This window comes from Ostrea edulis, chromosome 1, assembly GCF_947568905.1.
Source record: "Ostrea edulis chromosome 1, xbOstEdul1.1, whole genome shotgun sequence".
In the NCBI taxonomy this organism is placed as follows: domain Eukaryota; kingdom Metazoa; phylum Mollusca; class Bivalvia; order Ostreida; family Ostreidae; genus Ostrea; species Ostrea edulis.
The window spans coordinates 38331244-38355711 of record NC_079164.1 but is presented as its reverse complement, the minus strand read 5'-3'; the positions used below and the strand labels follow the sequence as shown (position 1 = coordinate 38355711).

Sequence of the window (24468 nt, the reverse complement as noted above, 5' to 3'; positions counted from 1 at the left end):
CTCTATCACATACATGTAGGGTCTTTACTGTATTATGAAAGACAAGATTAATTAAATTTTCTTCTGTGCTTGCGTACAGCCACCATAAACATCACTCCCTTATAAATATGCATTAGAAGATCGCCGTTTTCCCCTTGCATTGAATAAATCAGTTCTCCTTTAATACCTGTATATAATTTAAATTGTCAAATATTATTTTTTATAGTTTATCAAACTGACAAAATTTTAGTTTGGTTTTTAACATCAAATAAATACTGTTTAATATGGCACATATATGGTATTCCTTTTAGATTAAGTCAGATTTTCCATATTTAATTTGAATGTGGCCATGTTGGGGTCATAGGGTATTGCAAACACATTTGTTGTCTTCAGGCATTTGGAGTAGGTGCACTGGAACAAGAGGATGACGACATTTATTCACAGGATCACATGTCTAACTATGACATGACTATGGAGCTAGACGATGACATTCACATGGGGTGGACTGCCCCAGGGCGGGGCAAGAAACACGGTAGGAGAAGATGATGAGTTTCCTTTAAGATCTTTAAGTAATGGATTTTTTTATCTGACTTGCATGTACAGTTGAATGTCGGTAACATTGATAGCTCAAATACGATGGAAATTGTGAAGTGAGTCCCAACTACATTTTCTTTATGTATCTCTAACCTTTGGAAATCTCAAAGTTTTTTCTTGGTTCCATTGAGTTTGACATAACAAGGTTTTAACTGTAATCTGTGAAACAACTATAAACTTTTAAAATATCTCATTCATGTAAAATTGGGGGGGGGGGGTTAAAATATAAGATTAAAATCTGCTAATAAATGTTTTAACTCAACAAAAGTATTTTGATTTTGTTTGCATGAGTAATTCAATGAATATCATAGATGGAAGTTTAAATGTTTCTTACACAGATGTACCGGTGGAGTATGTTGGAAATCTGCTGGAAGGGTTCACCCTTTCTGGGAAGAAGTTACCACCAAGGAAAATATTTCCTCCTCCCCATCTTCCCAAAGATTACAAACCTATCCACACCTTCAGAGAAGTGGACAAATATCGGGGCAGTCACAGTATGACAAAGCAGGATGCTGTTTCAAGGGGACTAACTCTAGGAGAAACACCAGTTTTTGGTAAATTTTTGGATTACATCCTTTGTTTTTTAAAGTCATTTTCAGATATTATCTTGAATAGTTTGAAATTTGAAGCATCAGAATCTTATTTCTAATATTGAATTATCAATGATTTTAAAAGCTTTTTATAAAAAAAACCTTGTTTTATTTTCAGAGACTGTGTTCGATCTCATTCCACAAAAAGATAAAGAAAGATTAAAAACAGCAACGTCCAACACAGAAATTACAGACCACCAAGGAGTGCATGTACAGACTCCTGAAAAAGGCGTCGGTGGGGGTAGTTCCTCCAGTTCAAACAGATCGACTGACCATTCCGTTCAATCTCTTAGTTCCTCTGTGACAGAGGGCAGGGGACTGGTACAACAATCCTCCTCCACTATGTCTGTGGCACAGCCCACTAAACCCTTAAATCTCCAGGCATTTCAAACAGGCAAAGGAGCAGTATTCAGTCCTTTTATAAAGGACCCTGAAAAGCAGAGAAGATATGATCGTTACATCAGCCTTGTCAAAGAGGGGAAATCAGGTTTGTCATAATCAATATGGCAGACATCTAATGAAGAGTATTATAACTAAACTGTAAATCTTGTTGTGGACTTGAATATAGTGACTTTGCAGGTAGTTTAAAGTTCATTTAATTCCTTAGCAATATTCTTAACATTCCTTGTTTGAATTTTATATTAATCTATAAATGGGAATACATGGAATTTTTCTCTCTCAATATTTGCTAGATGCCTATGAGAAGGCTGCAGTGGGACATATGACAGAATGGGAGCAGGAGAGAGAAAAGGAGGAGTTTGACAAAGCAGCTAAATTCTACAAACCAATGACCAGCATGATGGCGTCACGCTTCACCAGAGCAAAGTACCATGATGATGAAACTGTCAAGCTGCCTGTAAAAGAGGAGGTAACTCTCTTTTTAAAAAATGGTGAATTCTGTACATCCAATTTGATGCTTTTTGCAACTTGTTTATGAAAACAAAATGCTTACAGTATTTCTAGCCTTTCAGATATAGAGTTCAAGTCTCTTAAATGGAATTAAGGAAAGTTATTAGTTTACTGATGAGGCAGTTGGACTGACATCAGCAATTGGTTTCATCATATTAACTTGACTAAGCTACATGTATGACCAAATCAATTGAAATTTTGAAGTTATGTTAGGGTTTGACCAATGCCCCCTCTGTCTGTCAAGAGTTATGCTCCTTGATGATGAGGAAAATAACAAAATATTTTGTCTCTGAATGATAAATGATTTTAGTTTTGGCCAAATCAATTAGAAATTTGGGTATTATTGATAAGGAATCACTGTAAAAAGTCCTTGAAATTGACCAATTTTACCATTCTGGAGTTCTGTCCCTTGTATTGTAGTCATGTAAGAGACTATTACATCACTGATGCCCCTAGGAGATCATCCAATGAATTTTACTAACTTTTGCTGATACATATACATATAATACATGTAAATTTGTTTAATGAGTGTTGTTTTTTATTCAAGGGAGATAAGAATGATCGGCACAGTGCTGCTAAGATGAAGATGTTTGGACCTTTGACTCATGATACTTACGAATGGCACCCTGATCGATTGGTCTGCAAACGTTTTAACATCCCCGATCCCTACCCAGGGTGTGTGGAGTATCTTTATATACCAGTGCTTAAATTATAACTTGTTGATGGTTGCTGTAATTGTTTTAACATTCCCGATCCCTATCCACTATAATTAAATGAACAGTATATACGCCAACACTTCTTGTCTCGCCATCACTGGGATGTACAATAATTAAAACAATTATTTGTTTAGCTAATCACTGGAACATACAATAATTAGATAAATTAATCCTTTAGATCCACCATTACTGGGGTGCCAAAGGTAAAAAGGGACAAGTACTCAGTCTACAACTTTCTGAACTTCCCATCCCATGAACCAGAAGAACAGAGATCCACCCCTGAAGGGAGTGAGATCAGAGCTCTTCCTCCACCAGAGGATGCCAAGCAAGGTAATTCTCACTCAACTGTGTCTTAAGCAGCAAATTTGTAAGCAAACAAACAAAAAATATACTTGTATATCAACGTGTGATTTACAGTCAGTTTTTTTTTTACTACAGTATTTTATTTTAATGGAATTGTAAGCATTTCTTAAATTTGTGCTTATTGAATATTTGCCAAACATTTCATACTAAGACAGTCAATCGTTTGTGCTAACAGATAGATCAGAGAGCATATCATTCACGATAAACAAGAAGTCACAGCCAAAGTTGGCCACCTCCATTTTTTCATCTTTGAATGAGGACAAACCCCAAACTTCATCATCAGATCCTGTGAAGAGAGAGGTAACAACCTGTTTAAGCAATCAGTCTTAGACTAGAATTATGTAGTCAAAGTTTTAGGGACAAGATCAAAAGTTCAATATCTAACAAAAACTGAATTTACATAGTTTTCATCAAGACCCTCCACCCCCTTTAAAACTAAATATGATGAATGTTGAAACTAATCGATTGACAAGTAAAAACATACGATTATAAATAACACTCTGTATACCTTTTCTACTATTTATTCACAAATGAAAGTGTACATTAAAACTATAAAATGTTCATTAAAATGTAATATTACTAAGTGGTTTTCAACGGCCGGTTGTCTATTTTTCTTTTTCCACTAAAGTGTGATCAATTTCGGATGACAGAAACTTATGGGAGTTTTTAACCAACCCCCCTTCCCCTTAACTATTTGAATTGATATTTTTATCCGACATTGATCTTTTGATCTAACACCTTGGTTTCTATATGATGGATTTAGAAAGGAAGAATTAAAAATACAAATTAAATTCTATGGATCATGTATGTGAAGGTCATGTGTTGGATTTAAGCAACAACCATCTTTATTTTAACCTTAATTTGTTGATTTTTTTTTTTTTTTTATAGGAGTTTATTTTCATGATAGCCAAAGTTTTGGGAATATGTAGCTTCAATGGGCATGCAATTTTGCATTTTCAGTCTCTTCTGCACATTGAATCAATGCATGCATGCAACTTGTGTGTTTGGTTGAGGTTTTAAACTTATTGGTACACTGTACTTAACTCCAAGAAAATCGATATATAATCATTCCACAGTCAAATTAGTTTTTGATGTAAAAATATCTACATATCCAATGTTTTTTAATGTGCTGCATTTGGAAACAATGCATATATGAATACAGAACTACAAACAAGAAATATAGTATGTCTATGGCAATTCTGACAAAAATGAAAGTAGAATGTAAATATAAGAAATAAATCTAATTTTTGAAAATACAATGCTTCAAGACGGCATACTTTTTATGAAGTGCTAATGTGCTTCATGTAGTATGCAGGTGTGAAGCATCGCAATTCATGTTCTCATGTTTTTTTTTTCAAAAATAAAATTGATTTCTTAAGTAGAATTCCAAATGCATTTTGCAGTTTTAAAGATTTTATAGCAATTGACATTAGCACTAGAGATTTCTTGTGTTTTAGGAATCACTGCTTTTTAAAGAAAAATCTTTTGAAATCAATTGTAGGAAGAGTGCAGACCCTCCATGGATCTTTTTGAAGCTATTTTTGGAAACACTGACTCTGAGCAGTCGGACGAAGAGGAACAAGACATGCAGCAAATGGACATCGATAAAAAAGAAACAGAAAAGTTAGACACAAATCAAACTGAGAATTACCAACCAGTCAGTGAAATGTCCAGACCCAGTCAGAGTAGTGGGGAAAGTTTAGACCAGATGAGAGGAGAATCAACAAGGTCAAATTCTACTGTAGAGTCATCGGCACCTCCAACAAAGTCCATAGCAGGGACATCAGCACCTCCAACAAAGTCCATAGCAGGGACATCAGCACCTCCAACGAAATCCATCTTCTCACACTTATTTCAAAAATCAGAGAAAGGTAAGGTCTAGTACAGTCAGGAAATGAATTACAGTCAAACCTTGTTATCTCGAACTCGATGGGACTGAGAAAAAACTTCTGAGATATCCGAGGATTTGAGATATCGATGATACTTAAAGAATTAAGTGGTTGGGACTTTTGAATCACTTCGACATATCCATGGTATTCAAGCTATCGGTGTTTGAGATAACGAAGTTCAACTGTATTTCAATTTCTGATGACTGTGACATAATACAGTTGAATGTTAGTCCTTTTTGTATGTCCATCTTTATCTCTAGACATGAGGTATTATGGTACAGCGATGTCTGTACGTCCATCCATCTGAGGTTTTCTGTTTCTATTTTCATTTCTCTGTCACATATCAAACTCAAACTTGCTTTATAGCTTCTCCGTGGGTCACTCTAGATCATGTTGCAATTTTGATCCATTTGAAATTTAATGTTATATGGAGGGTACATAATTTTTCTATTTAACTCCTCTCACAGTTTTTAAGCAATTACCTTATTTTACAGAGTGTTTGTATGGGTATTGAAGATGTGCAAATGGCAAGGATTTTAATTTTCGTCAATTTTTATACTTCCATCTTTAGACAGGACGTATTATGGTACAGTGATGTCTGTACATCCGTCCGTCCATCCGTTTGGGGTTTTCTCTTTATAATTTCATTTCCCTTTCACATATCATGCTGAAACTTGCTGTGTAGCTTCTTTGTTGGTCACTCTAGATCATACTGCAATTTTGATTCATTTCGACCTTTTTTCTAGGAGTTTTGCCCCTTTATTTGGAAATAATTATTATATGGAGGGTACATAATTTGTCCACCCTACTCCTCCCACAGTTTTCAAGTGAGGACCTTCTTATTTTGTGGAGTGTTTGTATGGGTATTGAAGATGTGCATGTGGGATGGATTTTGATTTTCTACAATTTTTGAGAAAATTACAGGTTGTTGAACTTGTCTATTTGGAAATTTATATTCTATGGAGGGTATATAATTTGTCCACCCTACTCCTCCCACAGTTTTCAAGTGAGGACCTTCTTATTTTGTGGAGTGTTTGTATGGGTATTGAAGATGTGCATGTGGGATGGATTTTGATTTTCTACAATTTTTGAGAAAATTACAGGTTGTTGAACTTAGTCTATTTGGAAATTTATATTCTATGGAGGGTACATGTACATAATTTGTCCGCCCAACTCCTCCCACAGTTTTCAAGTGAGGACCATCTTATTTTGTGGAGTGTTTGTATGGGTATTGAAGATGTGCATCTGGTAAAGGATTTTAATTTTCTTCCATTTTTGAAAAAATTACAGGTTGTTGAACTTCGTCCATTTTGAGGAAATCTCGATTTTTAAGCTAAGACCTTTGTTCATATAAAGTTTGTCACAGCCTCTTGATGGCTGATACTACCTGAAGCAAAGTTATACAAATTATAGCACAAGAAAAACACCCTATGTAAGCATTTCACGGGCGTATTATGTACCGTTTGTGGTACTCTTGTTGAGAAAGTTACAGGTTGTTGGGCTTTGTCAATTTTGAGGAAATGTTACATAGAGAGTACATGGTTTGTACATCTCACTCCTCTCACAGTTCTGAATCTAGGGCCTTCTTATTTTACAGAGTGTTTGTATGGGTATTGAAGATGTGCATGTTGCAAGGGTTTTGATTTTCTCCATTTTTGTTTTTTTTGGGTTTTTTTAAAAGAAAATTACGCATTGTTGAACTTGATCAGATTTTAGGATATACTATAGAGTGGGTACATGGTTTGTCCATCTATCTCCTCTCACAGTTTTAAAGCTAGGGCTTTTGTAAACAATTTGAAGATGTACATATTGCTAGCATTTTGCTTTCCGACAATTTTTCTAATTTTCTTGATTTTTGAAAAAAAAATACAGGTTGTTGAACTTCAATTTTTGGGAATATATTAGAGATCTGGGTTGGTCAATCTACCTCCTGTCACAGTTTTTATGCCCCCCTTTGAAAAAGAGGGGGCATATTGTTTTGCACCTGTTGGTCGGTCGGTCGGTCTGTAGACCATGTGTTGTCCGCTCAATATCTTGAGAACCATTCACTTGATGATAATGATATTTCATATGTGGGTTAGTTATGAGTAGAAGAGGATCCCTATTGTTTTTCAGGTCAAAAGGTCAAAGGTCAAGGGTCAATCTACTCTGGACATAGGAATATAATGTCCGCTCAATATCTTGAGAACCGTTTGCTTGAAAGACATCAAACTTGGCACACTGGTACATCCTAAGGAGTAAATGACCCCTATTGATTTTGAGGTCATATGGTCAAAGGTCAAGGGTCAAACTGGGCATAGGAATATACTGACCATTCAATGTCTAGAGAACCCTTTGCTTGACAGACATCAAACTTGGTACGCCAGTACATCTTCAGAAGAAGATGACCCCTATTGATTTTGAGGTCACATGGTCAAAGGTCAAGGGTCAAACTGGACATAGGAATATACTGTCCGTTCAATATCTCGAGAACCCTTTGCTTGACAGACATCAAACTTGATACACTGGTACATCTTCAAGAGAAGTTGACCCCTATTGATTTTGAGGTCACATGGTCAAAGGTCAAGGGTCAAACTTGACATGGGAATATACTGTCTGCTCAGTATCTTGAGAACCCTTTTCTTGACAGACATCAAACTTGGTACACTGGTACATCTTCAGGAGTTGATGACCCCTATTGATTTTTAGGTCACATGGTCAATCCACTCTTGACATAGGAAGATATTGTCTGCTCAATATTTTGAATTGATGATACTACTCTCAATTAAATGATGTGTGTGTGTATAACCCTTTTCAATTTTGCACCATGGGGGGCATATGTGTTTTACAAACATCTCTTGTTGTGCTAGGATCTTTCATGCTTACGTTGCAAAAGAAAGATGTCACAGCATGATGATGGTTGATAGTACATTAAAGGCATCCTCTGACAACAGGGACGTAAATCCTTTGTTATTCCAAACCGTGATTAAACATGTATATTTTGTGTGCATTTGATTCATTATACCATTTGAATGCATATAGTAATATGTAGAGAGGCTGATTCAGTTGTTAAATTATAAGGGAGATACATCACTCACAATTCTTTGTTATGTAAACAAGGCTTGTGCCATGTTTTTGTTTACATATAGATTACTTCATAGAAAATAGCATGTTTAAACAAAATGAGATATGCTAAACACTAGAAACTATTGAATTATGTTCAGAATTAACTTGTAAATTGAAAAATCTACTTTAAACATTTACTGGTATATATAGCTTATATGTATTAAACAAAAAGGGCACGAGCCTTGTTTACATAACAAAGAATTGTGAGCTCTGTATCTCCCATGTACCTCGACAACTAACATTCAAATTTTTGCTGACCATTAGAAATATCTTAGTTAAGCATTTTAAACATTAAAAATGGAAAAATAAAAAAAATGGAAAATTTTCAGCTCAAATCGTGTTCATGCCCCGTTAAAGATTTTAGGACTTCAAAGGTTCTCTTTATATTGTATACATTTGTGATATGACATGAACACAACTCAGATTTACCTGTATAAAGGCTAGCACCACACCAGACTAAGTTCATTAACACAACAAAGTGTATTTCCTATTTGTGAAACCACTGCATTTTTCTTCTAATTCATGATAAGGTGAATGAAAAAGTGTGCAGCAATTTTCTCTCTCCATTAAAAAGCTATATAATGAAGTTTTTTTTACATGAAAATATTTTCCCTTCAATTGCACCTATGGTCATCCTTAATCTGCATAATTTTCTTTAAAGAAAAGATGGTTCAGTAGTTTGATTTTTTCCACAAAATGAAAAAATTCAACCTATTTTCCATTGTGAATATCAGGCCATGAGAAGTTCAAATTTACACGGAAGCTTCCTGACATTGTGCAGATTCAAGTTTGTTAAATTCATGGCCCTTGGGGGTAGAGTGGGGCCACAATAGGGAATCAAAGTTTTACGTGAAAATATATAGTAAAAAGTCTTTATAAATCTTCTTCTCTAGAACCACCAGTCCAGACAGGTTCAAATTTACATGTCAGCTTTCTGACATAGTGCAGATTTATGTTTGTAAAAATCATGGCCCATGGGGGTAGGTTGGGGTCACAATAGGGGATCAAAATTTTACATGCAAATGTAATGGGGAAATTTTTAAATATGGGCCAAGGTGACCAGTGGGTCCCTTATTTTAACATTGCGTTACAAACGTCACATCGGGCACCCGGGGCGGGGCATTCATGTCCTGTGGACATATTTCTAGTTTCAATTTGTTCTGACAACAATGCTGCCTTTTTGTACTAACAGTAGCTTTTTATTTTATCATATCCCCTGTCATAATCATCATGAAGACTGAAGTCATGCTCTCTTTTTTCGGCAAGCTCTAAAACTTCCAGCTGTTTTGGCATCAGTGATCTTGCCAATCGACTTGGGTAAAAATCGTGCATGGTTTACTTTCGTTTTAGAAGAGGTCTATAAAGTGCATTAAATTAAGCTTGTAAATAACTCTCGGGGAAAGTGTCTGGTCACTAAAGATATACAATTATGACCTGCTGTTCACAGAGATCACTTGTTATGTGCAAGCGAGACAGCAAATTTAGGCGCCCACACAAAATTTTTACTCACAATTTGTGAGTGGGCGAGTGCTAATTTTAAACCCTGTATGACAACTTTGTAAAATTTCTCTGCAATAAATTTTACTTATACTTCCATACAATAATGTTTTGGCCATTGTTTCTACATGTATGTATATAAATAAAGGAAATGTTAATGTCAAAATTTTAATATGTCAGTGGTGATTTTTATGTACTGTAAAGCTTTTTAGCCATTTTTGTAACAATTGATAAGTGTGACTTTTGCAGCTAATGCCCCTTCAATGGACTGGTTCATATTTTCTGAAAAAATATTTTTCTTTTTTTATGTTGAACATTAAAAATATAACTCATTTAATGTTGACAGCCAAAATTTGGACCTTCGGAATGCAAGGATAAGAGCAATATTATAGCCTAAACTCTGTGTTATGTAAACAAAGACTCGAGTCTTTCTATGTTTAAAAACAAACAAATGAAATGTTAATTTTGTGATTTAAAGCATCTTAATTTTGCATAATCACAAATTTAACTTCTAGGTGACACAATTTACCTAAAGAATATTTTAAATGTGATAAATATAATAAACTTAGATCGATATCCATTTCTTTGTAAACTTCGTAAACAATAACATATTGCAATCTTTGTTTACAAAACAAATAATAAACTCTGTAAAATGAGCTTCTGTGATCATGTAAACCCTTAATTTTTTGTGAAATGTTTTAAACATATTAGACAGTAGATTTTGATCATTAAACGTCAAAAACTAAATTTGGGGGGAAATCGTGAATCAATCCCTTTAAGTAAATTAGTTCTACAGCTTGTGACATTTTTGCCATATTTGCAAATTAATGTTATAGAAAACAAACTCCTTGATAAAAACACCTTGTAACAGGCATATTATATGTATCATTTCCTGTGCTCTTGTTACAATGAGTAAAATGTAGTAATAGTGAACAGAAAATGTTAACGTTTTTTGCATTGTTAGAAGAAGCAAATCTTCTACCTGGTGCTCCTGTTGCCATAGAAACATTGGAAAAGAGGCTCTCAGCAGGCAGAGATGTTGAAGACAATTCATTTGGTCCTGAACTTCCCCCATCCATGAAAGGTACAGATTTCCAACAAATGCAAAAACTTCATACGCGAAAAACTTTTATAAGATTCAGAGACATATCGCTTAGTTATAATTGTAAAAGACTGTAATATTGTATACATAAATGTGTATATTCATATGCTTATGCCTTTGCAGTTGTGAAGACATTGATTTCTATGTACGATTGTAATAGTATGTTGTTGGATGTCAAGGCACACCTCACATACTCATGTATTACTACTTTATTGGGCCTATATCATTGTATTGAGAATTATTTCAGTGGCAGTCTGTGTAAAACTCATACACAGGGTGTGTGCTGATATTAAAGGTTGCATACATGTATGTATATAATTATCAAAATGTTTTCTTTTTCAAGTATCGCAGAATTAACCGCGGTTTATAATATAGTGCAATCGAGATGAAGTTTATATAAATTGTACTGTTTCATTACCTAAAGAGGCTGTACTTTACAATAAAATACTTATATAGAAAGCCTTACAAATTTTCTGTCAATTATGAAAAATTACTATGATATTCACCAATATTACTGGAAATATAAAGTATTACAGATGATTATTTTATGACTTTTTTCAGATAAATTATTTATTTTTACTCCATTGCATAGTTATTAGTTGGACTGTTTCTTCAGGCTTTGACCAGTCTGTGACAAATTAGACTCAAATATGATGATGAACAACTGTAAATTCACTTTTTTGTTCATGATACATTGTAGATCGATCACTTGGACTGTCGTCAGAAAAGAGGAAAGAGATTTCTTCACACAGAAACTCAAGTAATGAAGGAAGACATGAGGAAAAGGACAGAGACAGACATAAATATAGAGAAGATAGACATAGAGGGAGAGAGAAAGATAAGTATAGGGATAGAGAGAAGGATGGTTACAGAGAAAGTCACAGACAGAGAATGAAAGAAAGACATCAACAGACATCTAGAGAAAGGGAAGGAGACAGCAGAGGACACAGTCACAAGAAACAGGTACAATTATTACTGAAACACAAACACACACAGCTGTAAATTACTGAAACACAAATACACACAGCTGTAAATTACTGAAACACAAATACACACAGCTGTAAATTACTGAAACACAAACACACACAGCTGTAAATTACTGAAACACAAACACACACAGCTGTAAATTACTGAAACACAAATACACACAGCTGTAAATTACTGAAACACAAACACACACAGCTGTAGGTTACTGAAACACAATCAGACACATCTGTAAATTACTGAAACACAAACACACACAGCTGTAAATTACTGAAACACAAATACACACAGCTGTAAATTACTGAAACACAAACACACACAGCTGTAAATTACTGAAACACAAACACACACAGCTGTATGTTTAGATATACAAATTGCTGAAACACAAACACACACAACTATATTTTTTTGTAGAAATGAGTAGTATGCAGGGGAATTGTACATGAGATGTAATTAAAAATTATATTTTATTGAGAGACTATGTCCTTGAAATTTTGTTGACATCAACCAACCTTCTTTGACTTTTAAATTTGGTGCCAGATAATTTCTTTGGTTTAAGCAATACTGTAGACATATTGAATTCCACAAAGTCAAAATTTTGCAGTTATCTTTTTTTGGTTTGGCCCATAGGTGCAAAATTCCTCTGAGTTGCTTATGGCTTACACGAAAAATGCTTACATGCTTCAAGTCTGCTGGTATGAAATTCTGCGAATATTATGTGACTGTGGACGTTAAAGTGGAAATATGTACCTTGCATAATAATTGCACAAAATTTCATATTGTAACACTTTCAATGTAGACAATTTATTTATTTGTTGTTTTTGTTTTCTCCTCCTATATTCAGACAAAGAGTAAAAAATCTAAGCACAAGAAAAAACACAAGAAAGAGAAAAAGAGCCACAAAAGAGACAAACATGGCAGTGACAGCTCATCAGAAGCAGACAGTGAGGGCGATACGGAAGTAACAAACCAAGAACTGCTGCAGAAGTATGTAATGTCAAATAAATTACAGTGAAAACTGCCTAAAACGACACCTGTGTAATCCACCTCTCTGGGCATTCTGACCCTTAATCTCAATTTCATATTTTCATTGTGTTTACACTGTGTATTCTGACCAAAAAAATTGTCTTCCAGTGCATGTCAGATTAGACAGGTTTCTCTGTAATATCAAACATTGTTGCGAGGGTGAATGGTAGCCCTATCTTAACCTAGTCTTAGAGGAGGCTAATTCCTTTCTAGATGTAGTGCCAATATACTTTGCCAAGTTAACCCCAAGGGAACCTGGGATACAACTACTTTTACAGATAGTTGGACCAAAATGTTGCAGATAAAATAAATTTATGATGAACTCCTAGACAATAAAGAATTAAATAGAGTTAAATCTGGTTATCTCAAACTCGATGGGACCGAGAAGAAACTTGAGATATTTGAGGATATGAGATATCGAGGGGAAAATACGTAAAGAATGTGTTTGGAACTTCTGAATCACTTCGACATACCCATTGTATTCGAGATATCGGTGTTCGAGATACCAAAGTTCAGCTGTGTAAAATTACTTGCAAGAAAGTATTGCAATTTTTTTAAATCTGATGACAATATGTACTCATTTCATTCATAGTTCTGTATGTGCAAAATAAACATGCTTTTCATCATTAGCATTATACAGTATATTGTCAAGGTTTAGCCAGTAACTAATGTCATTGCAAACTACTGCAGACAGCAATGCTCCAGTTCAATATCAAATGTTTATTTTTCAGGTTGAGAAGTCTTTCCAGATCAGGAAAATTGTGATACATTATGAAATAGTGGTTTATCTAATAAAGAAAATCATACAGCCCAAGCATTGTCTGTTATATTTTATGTGATTCATTAAAATTTAATGAGAAGAATCAGTGCACTTAAGCTTTGAGATTTGGAACCTTTTCAGATATCATTTTTTGCTTTGAATTGTTTATCAATATATACATTCACTGAATCTTTTCTCTTATATTTCTATTGAAATTGACATGGCTTTCATTTGCGACAATGAATGCTTGTTTGTTACAAACTAGTTCGATCCGGTTTTTTTTAGTACCACCTGTCTGTGTAATTATTACATGTCCCAAATATGGAACGTCATCAATGTCAAAGGGTGCATTGGCTGTTCCATTTAATGTAACGAATGGGTCAACCATATGACATTTTTTAAAATCTAGTTTATTTGAAAACAATACATATGAATATAAGCAATAAAATTTCTTTCTTTGTTGTTTCATCGGGTGAAGGTAGTAATCATTGCAGAAAAAATTACATAGCCCGCATATTTTTTCCTGCAATGCTAGCTACCTTCATCATCCAATGAAACAAAGAAAGAAAAAAAGCATTTTATTGTTTATAAAATGAATTACGTTATGATTATTGTATAATAATTTATTTCTAATATACGTCATTTGTGACAATCTGGTATTCGATACGCCTTCATTGCGGTACATAGAATCACTGAAATCACCAAAGAAATGACCAAAATTACAAATAAAGGAGCCGAAATTACCTCGGCATATGTCATCTAGTCACACATTAAATTGCATGAAGATTGGTAATGATTTAAAGGAGTTGAGATTTTTTTCTACAAAAATATATTTTATGTGCATTTATAAATACATATACCTACATACATCTGAAAAATACCAGGTCATACTTCAAAATCTTTGTTGATTTTTTGGTGCCGAACTTGTTTTTAGCTCACCTGAGCTGAAAGCTCAAGTGAGCTTTTCTGATCACCTGTTGTCCGTCGTCTGTCCGTCCTTCCATCTGTAAACTTCTGACATTTTTTACTTCTTCTTTAGAACCACTGGGCCAATTTCAACCAAACTTTGCACAAAACACTCTTGGGTGAAGGGTTTTCAAGTTTGTTCAAACGAAGAGCCATGACCCCTTCAAAGGTAGATAATCACAAAAATGCAAAAATAGGGTGGGGTCATTTAAAAATCTTCTCAAGAACCACTGAGCCAGAAAAGCTGAAATTTAAATAAAAGCTTCCTGTTATAGTGGAGAATCAAGTTTGTTAAAAACATGACCCCTGGGGTAGAGTGGGGCCACAATATGGGATCAAAGTTTTACATACAAATATATAGGGAAAATCTCAAGAACTTCTGGGCTAGAAGAGCTGAAATTTACATGAAAGCTTCCTGTTACATGTATAGGAGAGAATCAAGTTTGTTCAAATCATGGCCCCTGGGTGTAGGATAGGGCCACAATAGGGGATCAAAGTTTTACATACAAATATGTAGGACAAATCTTTTAAAATCTTCTTCTCAAGAACCACTGAGGCAGAAAAGCTTATATTTACATGAAAGCTTCCTGACATAGTGCAGATTCAATTTTGCCAGAGTAGGGGATCAAGTTTTACTTACAAGTATATGAAGAAAATCTTTAAAAATCTTCTCAAAAGAACCATGGGTCATAGAAGTTTACATTTACATGAAAGCTTCCTAACATAGTGCAGATTTAAGTTTGTAAAAATCATGGCCCCTGGTGTTATATTGGGGCCACAAAAAGGATCAAAGTTTTACATGCGAATATATAGGGAAAATCTTTAAATATTTGCCAAGGTGACTCGGGTGAGCGATGTGGCCCATGGACCTCTTGTTTTGTAATTGTTTTCGTTTTCATTTATATCTTGCGAATGACTATATGCAATACACTGGTATTCTTAATTCTCTTATATGTTTATACGGATAAAATATATGCAATTTTTTCGTATCACCATTTGTTGGCCATATTGAATTTCTCGATGCATTTACCAACAGTAGAGTGCTTAGAAGGTGTATACCCCTTTGTGGTCGGTGTAGTCAAATCAAGCGCGCCCATCAAATGGGTCACAGTGGGTTTACATTCACTAAACTGTAGAATTTGTATTTTTTAAAAATTAAATATGAAGCAGACATTGTCCAATGTCGCCCTTTGGATCTGTGCAAGTTGGAAATGAAACGCAAATTCTGTGCAAAGTAGTTAGTCACGTGACAAATTTCGGTTCTATGTGAACAAACCAACTGAAAATTAATTGACCTGCATAAGATTTTCAGTATAGAAATGAGATATAACCGCTAGACCCCTCTTATAAACAAGTGTCACCCAACTTCATGTAGCACTTTCATGTGATATCTTAAGACATTGTTTAATACGTCTGAGACGAAAATACGAGATGCGTTCAGTGAGGTATTTCATTCCATTTCTCTGATTTTTAACGTTCTTTTATTGTAGAAGACCCGAGATACTATGGAAACGGTCATTATTTGAAGATATGGCCTGGAGATTATAAAACTTTTACCGTACTGAAACTCAGCCATTTTTGTTTTGAATACAACTCTGAGCAAGCTCCAAAGCATTCTCGAAAACTCCATTTGAATGTGATAATGATTTTATAAAAGTTTTATACTCTTCACTTTTGAGTATAAGTACGATTTAGAGCACAGAGTTTGAGTATGAAAACGTCCTCAAAAAAGTTTTATAACTTTCAGGCCTCAAGACCATAACCTGAGAACAGACTTGAGTCTAACAAATCCAGCTAACTTTTGAAATAATTTTCATAAACAAATAACATTTTCAGTTTATCTTTGCATTTAATTTTTTTTATATAAACCTACGGTGAGCTTTTCTGATCGCCTGTTGTCTGTCTGTAAACTTTTTACATTTTCGACCTCTTCTCCAGAAACACTGGGCCAATTTCAACCAAACTTAGACAATAGCATCCTTGGGTGAAGGGCTTTCAAGTTTGTTCAAATGAAGGGCCATGTCCCTTTCAAAGGGGAGATAATCACAAAAATGCAAAAATAGGGTTGGTCATATAAAAATCTTCTCAAGAACCACTGAGCCAGAAAAGCTGAGATTTACGTGACAGCTTCCTAACATAGTGCAGATTTAAGTTTGGTCAAATTATGACCCCCGGGGGTTCGGTGGGGTCACGATAGGGGATCAAAGTTTTACATACAAAAACATAGGGAAAATCTGCTTCTCAAGAACCACTGAGCCAGAAAAGCTGATATTTACACGAACGATTTCTGACATATTGCAGATTTAAGTTTGTCAAAATCATGGCCCCCGGGGGTAGGATGGGGCCACAAGGGGGGATCAAAGTTTTGCAAACAAATATATAAGGAAAATCTTTAAAACGACAAATGTAACATATTGGCCAAAATACTCGGCCATTTTGGGTGCCAAATCTGGAGTTTTACCCACATTATTTCTAAACTATGGCGAATAGGCTCTCAATCCGACAAACAGACACCCGGGTATATATCTGTGTACATTGGAGCCTTGTTAATCCGGACATTTTGGTTCCCAGCAAAATCGTCCGCATAAATAACTGAATCGCATATTTTCTATCTTTACATAAGTAACCAATATGCTTACTTTAATGATGCGTAGTGAATTAAACACATTCTATCATTGGATTTAACCATTTGCATCAGTAAATAAATTATGATAATGTTAACATTTACATGCATTTCAAAGCACTAAAATTGAAATATACGCGTGCAGTGTATTAGCCTATGCTAACATTGTACATGTATATTAGCACTACAAATAAATATACAAAACTGTGTACCGTGTGTACTAAAACAAATAATGAAGCACCATATGTAACTATAAATAAACAAATCATTAGTAACTAACATAATCATTTACACTTCAAACATTTCATCACACTTTTACTTCTTAAAGAGGCTGGTCATATTCCACCCGCCACGATCGACGGGTTCGGCGGTCTGTTAAAACAATCTTCATCGTCCAAAGTTTATTTAAAAATTTCGTGTTTATCATGTCAGTTGACAACATTCTTTAACCAAAATTTCATCTGCGATCGATAATAACGGAACAAAACTCGGGAGAAACCAACATTACGGGTACTTTCAATATTAATTGTCATTTTCCTTAAACTGTATTAGGTTTTGTAGTTTAATTTTAGTGCTACACTGTACATTGTAGTTTGCATTCTTATTTTATTTAGTTAGTTTTCATTTTTATTATTACGAAACTCGATATAACGAGATACTAACTCGTTATAATGAGATAATTAACTCGTTATAACGAGTTAAGATATTTTTTTACTCTTTCAATATGAGGCTAGCCGATTTCGTATATTATGTCTGTCGTCCTGAAAAAGGGAGAGGTCATCCCGTAAAATTGACAACTTCTCACTGTTGGTGTCGTTGGTTTAGTGCTTTATATATTCTTATTTATTTGACGTCGCATCTACATGTACATAAAGATTCGACACTTTGGATGATGAGCGTCGTTGGTCTTTAGCGCTCTCTCTCTCTCTCTCTCTCTCTCTCTCTCTCTCTCTCTCTCTCGTTTATATACAAACACTTATATGCATACATGGTTACGCAGTATGGAAAACGATGTGCCCTTGTGATTTATTAAACTCCGTCAAAATCCCCGAGCTATTTTAAAACATTAAAAAAAACTTTGCAAGATAAACATTGAGTTTATTGAGCCACTTGAATTGGCTACATGTGGGCGACACGCCTGGGTCCTCTCGATATTTAACAGACCGTGGCGCACTATTCTAGTAGTATAACATACACGGTCAGGAGATCAAGGAAGTTGAATTCAACTCTAATTGACACACACAATTTCAGTTTTGGAACAACGGTAAAATAGTCTGTTGGTCGGAATGTATCCGACATTGATTGTGTTGGGCTGCGTCCTCTGGACTGGGGTTCGATCGGAAGGTAGGAATAGTCCGACTTGTGTCGGTTTTGATATATATTTATACGAATAACCACTCGAGTGTGACATCATTTATCTTTCAACAGGTGCGAGAAATGTTATGCATACCTTTCGAATGAATTTCTAGTAAATATTTGAAAGTGAGAAATATTTCTACATCGTTATGTTTATTGTGAATGATTGATTTTACGAATTATCAAATATGTATAAAACCTAGACCCAATACCCGATGTATTACCAGTTTACAAACATTTACTTGTATGTGTATGTTGTGAAATATATGCAGCTATTCATTATAGTTGGGGGTTTTTTTTTTTTTGGTTTTTTTTTTTATTAATGGAGATAATCCAATTCGCAGTTTATCAGGGCACATGTTATTTATTGTATGGCGTTTAGCTGACCAGGAAGAAAAAAAAATCATGGTTTTAAAATAATTACAGTAATAAATTATGAATTGATACATCGTAAGCACGTTACCGTACACAGAGTCAATATCGCCGCGACAGGTTCTTGTATATGAGCATAGGATCACAAACGACAACATCTTTTTCTTCAACAAAGTATTATTTAAGGCATTAGGAGTTTTTTTTTTTATCTGTTTAAAGACCAATACCCCAACCAAGCAAAACAGAAATATTTTAAGATCTAATCCAGAGATCTAGAGGGATCCGCCACCGGGAATTTATAAAATACTGACCATCATATCAATTACGAAAAAGAAAATTAGTTACATGTAGCTAAGCTAGGGGGACAAATCCAATTCATAAAATTCTCATGAAATAATTGTGTACACTGTACGTGTATATATTGGAACGATTTGTTTTATACCCCTCTTTCCGTACAATTTACGTACAAAATGTAGGTACCAGTGATTGGTGTGTCAATTTTATTCATACTCGATGTTTAACCATAGGTTAAGGTTGGACTTAATGCTATATATTTTAAAAAAAATAAAACCTCTGGACAATGGAAACACTTCTTTAATGGATATTCTAATATAAGCTTAAGCATTATCATAAAGTCATTGACTTTGATACAGTGCAGGCTGTCTCTACGTTCATCATTAGGAAGTGACCGACAGGAAATTATTTATAAGGCAGAGTGTCCTAGGATTAGTTCAACCACGTCTCTCTTTTGGCTAAATAACACTTCCTTCCAGAAAACACCAGCACATGACGAAAAGTTTGGAATTCATGTTCAGCTTTTTTGTCTCCCCGGACATAAAAATTTAGATGAAAATGAGATTAAATTGCAGTATGTGCCGTGGAGGTATTTCAACCCCTGTCCCCTTTCTGTGCTGTTTTTATGGTCATTGGTTCATGATATACTCAGATGCTTATTTTACATGTACATGTAAGAGGGTTGTCAAAAGTTCGACCCCTCGCCTAGATACGCGTACAATGTACTCTGAGTGGTGTGTACCTAAAATTCCGCTGCAAGAAATCCCCGTTGTCTTATATTATATTATTTTATTTTTGTTTTTGTTGTTGTTGCTATTTTTATCGTCATTTCCTGGAAATATCGGAAAACATCTGTTCAGAATACGTTGTGTTTTATTTAAGATTAGTAAAGTGTTTTGTACATACATGAAAATCACTGCATAATACATGAAGCCAAGGTTGTCCATTTATATAACTGGTAACTATTAATAGGGTTTATATTTTGCAAAATGTTGAGTGGAGGAGACATAATATCCTAGCCACAGGGGCTAAGCCCGTTTTGGGCCCGAACTCTGTGATACCATAAATATAGATATTATGGTATCACAGAGTTCGGGCCCAAAACGGGCTTAGCCCCTGTGATCCTAGCATGAATTTATATTCCATTTGTTGTCGAACAGCAAGGGATAAAATGCAACGGCCCAGACTTCATTTTTGTAGGCCTTCTGAATCTATATCAGGTGCTCTACGAAATGAGTTTCATATTGTGATCGGCCTCTAATTTCTGGGGTCGTTTTGTGCTCCTTTTCGTTTATGTATTGTAGTAATATTTCCTATTAACCACTCATTTGATAAATTGTCACTATCTAGTATATAATATAATATTAAATATTTTCACATACTGTATGAACTTAGTACACGTAGTTTATCAATGAATTATTTTATGTATTCATTCAAAATTCTATCATGTGAACCATGCAGCCTTTCTATTTCGTGAATTTTTGATAGCTTTTTTTTTTTTTTTTTACTTCGTCTTCAGAAATGTCTTCATTTATAATATCATCAACGCGTTGTGAAAGACTTTGTACACTACGTATAATTATTCTCAAATTGCTGATGAGTTTCGTTATATTCTAGAGTGTAAAGCATTAAGAAAAGATTATCTAGGTAATTATTACTCCCAAAGATCTGGATAATAATTCTTCCCAAAGACCCAATGTTGTTAGAATTACAGAACTAATGTAAACTCAAAAAGATAGGGTGTTGGAAAAAAAACCTGTATGTTTTTTTTCTGTCGTTCTTAATTGCCAGATTTATGTTTATTCGATACCATCTCTTTATTTATATATTGAACCTCTGACTAGTTTTATTATTATTGTAAATACATGTACACGTATGCTACTGTTGTACCTCATGTACCAATTATGGTTTGAGAGAATAAACTGAACTGTCCGCTAATAGTCATCTACGTGGTGACGGTCCGGATACGAGGATTAAGTGTTATGATAAAGGATGATGTAAACGTCTTTCTTAGAAAATGAAACCCTCAGATATCATGATTGTGCTAAGTATTAACTAAGTTACGTGTGTATTTACAGCACTTTTCACGCGAAACCTGGACTTCCAGAGTAAGTTCTTGCCATGGAAAAAATACCAACAGCAAAAAAAAAAAAAAAAAAAAAAAAAAGTAGTTTCTTTAAAAAGATATTTTCTGACGGTCTCTTGTGCTAAGTAGTTCTAAACTCCCTCAAAGTAATTCTATAAATTACCTAAAATATGTATAATTGCTAGATTTTAGTAGTTAAAAAAAAATCTTTGATGTAGTCGAGAAACACATTAGTTATGGTATTTTGTAAGAAAACATAACAAAATACTAACTGATAAACTAGGGACTTGTTACTGGTAACGATAAGGGTCTTCTTCCTGAATCTCGACATCATTGAGAACAAAAGCTGATGTATAAACTGTCTAAAATTAGTGGTAGTGATTCAAGGTTATATATAATATTTTGCCACGAGTCTTGAAGTCACAATTTAATTTAAAGTATTATGTAATTATGTAAAACACGCCGAAAACAATACTGAAAACAATTTTTGGATAAAAGTGAATATGAAAGTCATTTTGAAGTCAAAAAGAAAGAAGAAGAAAGAAGAAAACTTTTCACACTTCCGGTGGGATTTGAACCCAGTCAAAGGAAACAAAAATCTTACAAAAGCGTGATTTTTGTGTTTTAAGTCTATAATGTAAGATAAATATAACATATATAGGCTAGATACAATATTTTCTTTACGGCAGAATGTTCTATATATAACTTGGGTGTTGCTATATAAATCGCGGAACGGAAACCGGAACGGGACACGGAAAATATTGTATACAATAATGTACGCGTGACAAGTTGGTTTTAGACACGATATGATGCACTAGTTGAAACCTAGCTGCAATAATGTAGCCCTATCCAATTTTTTTTTAATTCTAAAAAAAAAAAAAAATAATAAAATCAGAGAGGGCTACATTATTGCAGCTAGTTGAAACCTATTACATGCTACATGGCTATACCTTCTCTAGTCCCCCGCCCCCGACTCTCACTCTCGGGTGTTTGCACGTGCAAAGTCGCGAGAGTCGGGCGGGGGGAGCGACAAGCCATTGCGCGGGTGTTGGGGGATCATTTTGGAACTCTACTTGTAGTGACCTGGTCATCGACATGTTTTTTTTTTGGTTTTGTTTTTACTGTATGCACTTTCTCTGTCTTCTTTTTCGGGACCACGGTCATACTCGGGAATAGGGTCATTTTGGAATTCCACTTGTCAAGACCCTTCCAAATACATGTTATATGACTACATATTCTCTACTTTCATTTTTCGGGACCGTGCCCAGGGGGTCATTGTGGGAACTCTATTCGTCGAGACCCTTCCAATGATATATTACGTAACTACTTTTTCTGTCTCATTTAATTATCTTGGGTATATGGAGCGCCAAATTAACATAAACTCAAATAATTGAAGATATCTTCAATTATTTGAAGATATCATCAATTCAATTATTGCTCTCTTTAATTGAATTAATGCGCGCATTAAATCAATTATTGCTCTCATCAAATGAATTAATGCGCGCTTCAATTCAATTATTGCTCTCTTCGATTCAATTGATGCACGCATTAATTCAAATAATGACAGCAATAATAGAATTGATGCGCGCATTAATTCAAATAATGAGAGCAATAATATAATTGATGCGCGCATTAATTCAATTATTGCTCTCTTCAATTCAATTGATGCGCGCATTAATTCAAATAATGACAGCAATAATAGAATTGATGCGCGCATTAATTCAAATAATGAGAGCAATAATAGATTTGATGCGCGCATTAATTAAATTATTGCTCTCTTCAATTCATTTGATGAGAGCATCAATTTAGTAGAATTATTGCTCGCAATAATTAATTTAGAGCTCGGTATAAATAATTTGATGATCTCTTTAATTCAATTGAAGATATCTTTAAAGCATTTACAAAGCTTTTGTATAATGAATTAATGCGAGCATCAATTCTTTTAAAGAGAGCAACAATTCAATTAAAGATATCATTAATTCAATTGTGGATATGTTGAATTGAAGATATCTTTAATTCTATAGTTGCTCTCTCTAAAAGAATTATTGCTCTCTTCAAATGAATTAAAGATATCATTAATTCAATTAAAGAGAGCAATAATTGAATTAATGCGCGCATTAAATCAATTATTGCTCTCATCAAATGAATTAATGCACGCATCAATTCAATTATTGCTCTCATCAATTGAATTGTAGCGCGCATCAATTCAATTGTTGATATCATTAATTCATTTGAAGAGATCATTAATTCAATTAAAGCGTGGCATCAATTCAACTGAAGAATTAATGATATCATCAATTCAATTAATGCGCGCAATAATTCAGAATTGAAGATATCATTAATTATTTGAAGAGATCTTTAATTCAATTGTTTCGCGCATCAAATGAATTGATGATATCTTCAAATAATTGAAGATATCTTCAATTATTTGAGTTTATGTTAATTTGGCGCTCCATATGGGTATGTTATACATTGTAAAACCATCAATATCATTGAATGTAATGTAGGCAAAAATCCATCGTTAGTCAATGTGGCATATGTGTGAGGGATCTGAACTTGCACTATTTTTATCTTCCGACTGTCTACGGCCTTTGAGCAGGGAGGGATCTTTATAGTGGCACACCTGCTGTGACGCGGGACCTCGGTGTTTGCGGTCTCATCCGAAGGACCGCCCCATTTAGTCGCCTCTTACGACAAACAAGAGGTTCTGAGGACCTTTTCTTACCTGGATCACCACAGGACATTTAAACAATATGTACGTAGTATATGGTGATCAGGTGTCCCAACAGTCTGTTGGAATTCCCATGAACACGAGTTGTGCTCCTTTATTAGCTGACTTGTTTTTGATTGCATTCTTGTGAGGTAAAATTTATCCAAAAAATTCTACTAGCGAAGACAAAATCTCTCAATGTGGGGTTCAAGTCAACATTTAGATATATTGACGACGTTTTATCTATCAAACTACTCATTTTCCTTCATATATCGACTCGATATATCCCAGTAACGCTTGTAATACATCCCAGTAAACTCGAAATAAAACACAACACAGAAGCTTGCATACTCTAATACTTGGATATCTTATTGAACATTGATAGCAAACTAACAACTCAACTGTAGGACAAATGGGATGACTTCAGCTTCTCCACCACGAACTCTCCATACTTATATAGTTATGTTTTTTGAACAAAATTTGTTTTCTTTCAATATCAAATTCACGCCCCCCCCCCCCCCATAATACCCTCATTATTTTTATTTTT

General features: G+C 34.5%; 1 protein-coding gene across 1 annotated transcript in view; it reads left to right on the top strand.

Annotated features, from left to right (window-relative positions):
* The window catches only part of LOC125658602 (uncharacterized), a 66019-nt gene that overhangs the window by 5263 nt on the left and 36288 nt on the right, over positions 1–24468 (top strand). The window contains exons 8-19 of the mRNA XM_048889934.2: positions 373–511; positions 912–1127; positions 1282–1650; positions 1856–2031; positions 2620–2747; positions 2967–3118; positions 3327–3451; positions 4653–5022; positions 10607–10726; positions 11445–11707; positions 12573–12715; positions 18377–18447. Of these exons, the coding sequence (XP_048745891.2) occupies positions 373–511; positions 912–1127; positions 1282–1650; positions 1856–2031; positions 2620–2747; positions 2967–3118; positions 3327–3451; positions 4653–5022; positions 10607–10726; positions 11445–11707; positions 12573–12715; positions 18377–18447 (2272 nt within the window). The remainder of the gene's footprint in view (positions 1–372; positions 512–911; positions 1128–1281; positions 1651–1855; positions 2032–2619; positions 2748–2966; positions 3119–3326; positions 3452–4652; positions 5023–10606; positions 10727–11444; positions 11708–12572; positions 12716–18376; positions 18448–24468) is intronic.